This window comes from Limulus polyphemus, unplaced genomic scaffold (genome assembly GCF_000517525.1).
Source record: "Limulus polyphemus unplaced genomic scaffold, Limulus_polyphemus-2.1.2 Scaffold13107, whole genome shotgun sequence".
NCBI classification, from domain to species: Eukaryota; Metazoa; Arthropoda; class Merostomata; order Xiphosura; family Limulidae; genus Limulus; species Limulus polyphemus.
This window is the reverse complement of record NW_013678717.1, coordinates 1-2943: the sequence shown is the minus strand read 5'-3', so window position 1 is coordinate 2943 and position 2943 is coordinate 1. Positions and strand designations below refer to the sequence as shown.

The 2943-nt window shown below is 35.0% G+C and overlaps 1 protein-coding gene across 1 annotated transcript; it reads right to left on the bottom strand.

The window, feature by feature from the left end:
- Window positions 1-137: 137 nt before the first annotated feature.
- Window positions 138-1179, bottom strand: LOC106477164 (protein starmaker-like; the record flags this gene model as incomplete). The annotated part of the gene is made up of 2 exons (XM_013937755.1): window positions 138-218; window positions 439-1179. Coding segments are annotated over 2 exons (822 nt in total), but the record flags the coding sequence as incomplete, so codon positions are not given.
- Between the last annotated feature and the right edge of the window lie 1764 nt (window positions 1180-2943).

The window sequence follows — 2943 nt, the reverse complement described above, 5'->3', positions numbered from 1 at the left end:
ATCTGGATCAGTAGTTCTATGGTCATCATCTTTATCAGTAGTTCTATGGTCATCATCTAGATCATTAGTTATATGGTCATCATCTGGATCAGTAGTTCTATGGTCATCATCTTTATCAGTAGTTCTATGGTCATCATCTAGATCATTAGTTCTATGGTCATCATCTGGATCAGTAGTTCTATGGTCATCATCTTTATCAGTAGTTCTATGGTCATCATCTAGATCATTAGTTATATGGTCATCATCTAGATCAGTAGTTCTATGGTCATCATCTTTATAAGTAGTTCTATGGTCATCATCTAGATCAGTAGTTCTATGGTCATCATCTTTACAAGTAGTTCTATGGTCATCATCTAGATCAGTAGTTCTATGATCATCTAGATCAGAAGTTCTATGGTCATCATCTTTATCAGTAGTTCTATGGTCATCATCTTTAACAGTAGTTCTATGGTCATCATCTAGATCAGTAGTTCTATGGTCATCATCTTTATCAGTAGTTCTATGGTCATCTTTATCAGTAGTTCTATGGTCATCATCTAGATCAGTAGTTCTTTGGTCATCATCTTTAACAGTAGTTCTATGGTCATCATCTGGATCAGTAGTTCTATGGTCATCTTCTAGATCAGTAGTTCTATGGTCATCATCTTTATCAGTAGTTCTATGGTCATCATCTAGATCAGTAGTTCTATGGTCATCATCTGGATCAGTAGTTCCATGGTCATCATCTGGATCAGTAGTTGTATGGTCATCATCTTTATCAGTAGTTCTATGGTCATCATCTTTATCAGTAGTTCCATGGTCATCATCTTTATCAGTAGTTCTATGGTCACCATCTAGATCAGTAGTTCTATAGTCATCATCTTTATCAGTAGTTCTATGGTCATCATCTTTATCAGTAGTTCTATGGTCATCATCTAGATCAGTAGTTCTATAGTCATCATCTTTATCAGTAGTTCTATGGTCATCATCTTTATCAGTAGTTCTATGGTCATCATCTAGATCAGTAGTTCTATGGTCATCATCTTTATCAGTAGTTCTATGGTCATCATCTAGATCAGTAGTTCTATGGTCATCATCTTTATCAGTAGTTCTATGGTCATCATCTGGATCAGTAGTTCTATAGTCATCATCTAGATCAGTAGTTCTATGGTCATCATCTTTATCAGTAGCTCTCAAACTCTGTCATAGTGAACTTCCCTAAGGTAAGAAAAAAACTGTATCCCACCTTCTCCTGTAGTTTACCATTTTAGAGCTTGGGCTGGAATAATATAGTACAAATACTTGTGTGTGTGTATATATATATATATGGTTGTAGTACAAATAGTTTTTGTTTGTATATATACATATAGGTGTAGTACAAATAGCTGTGCGTGTATAAATATATATATGTGGGTGTAGTACAAACAGTTGTGTGTATTTATTATATATATATATATATATGTGTGTGTGTGTGTGTGTGTGCGTGTGTGTTATAAATACTTGTGTGTATCACGAACCACAGGAGTGGTTCATAATAGGGGATCGCAAGGAATTGCATAAAACCCTAATAGAACGTTCGGACAAAAAGCAACATAAACAGTAAAGAATCAGTTGAAACAACACTTTAAAACCCTTACTATTGACTGATAAGGCTGTACACATATAACAATACATAAAAAAAGGAATTTCTAATTCTTCTTCTTCTGCTGCTTCTTTTATTATTATTCTCTTACCAGCCTACAACAAAAACGGCTTGGTATATTGCACTCAAATATTTTGTAGAATACTAAATAAGGTAATGTGAAGGTCGTGGGAGTGTTGAAAGTCGATTTCTTTCTTCTCTATGTTACATAAGTTAAAAAACTTTATAATTCTAGTGTAAACGATGTTATCATTATCCCTTGAAGTTAGCTTTCTTACAAATACCTGGTGTTCTTTTCAAAAGCTTAAGTACAGGGTGAAACAGGAATTACCAACATGTACATACTTAATGCTTTGTACACTATACAATTGGTGTCTTTAGGGAGACAACCCCTATATTATGTACGAAGTGAAGGATTAAAAACCAGTACATATAATATTAAATTTTGTTAAAGACATTCGTTTGTTTGTCTGTTTTTGAATTTCGCGCAAAGCTACACGAAGGCTATCTGCGCTAGCCATCCCTAATTTAGCAGTGTAAGACTAGAGGGAAGGCAGCTAGTCATCACCACCCACCGCCAACTCTTGGGCTACTCTTTTACCAACGAATAGTGGGATTGACCGTCACGTTATAACGCCCCCACGGCTGAAAGGGCGAGCATGTATGGTGTGACGGGGATTCGAACCCGCGACCCTCAGATCGCGAGTCGAGCGCCCTAACCACCTGGCCATGCCGGGCCAAAGACATTCGTAGAATAATTATTTAAAAGACACGAAAGTTTATTCAAAGCATTGTTTTGGACGTATATGTTTTATTTCAAAAGGCTGATTTTCTACCTGCTTAGTGAGGGTTGTGTCTTAGTCTAGTCATATATTTGCCAATTGCTATGTATTATATAGAGAGAATTTAGTTACATAAAAACTATAAATGCTCATTATATTCTCAAACAAATCTCCATGACAATCTCCAGCAGCAACTTAACAGTTTTCAACTCGAACTAATGCGATCAAATAGTCAATAGCTACAGTAAATCATCATGAACCGTATCAGCTAGCTACTAGCTACGTTTATTATCATTACAATGTATAAAGTTAGCTACAATATCAAATAATCTTTTGCCCATAGTTAAGCATAAAAAAACCAACAAACAATCTAAATAAACATTTGAGAATTTAAAAACCTGTAAGTAGGGATCGTAAAGAAAAGTAAGGAAACAATGCAGGAGGTACTCGAGACATTATTTACTCAAACTACAAATCCCTATTTGCAGGTTTTCTAATTCCCAATATTTTATATTTACCTTGTATGTATATATATATATA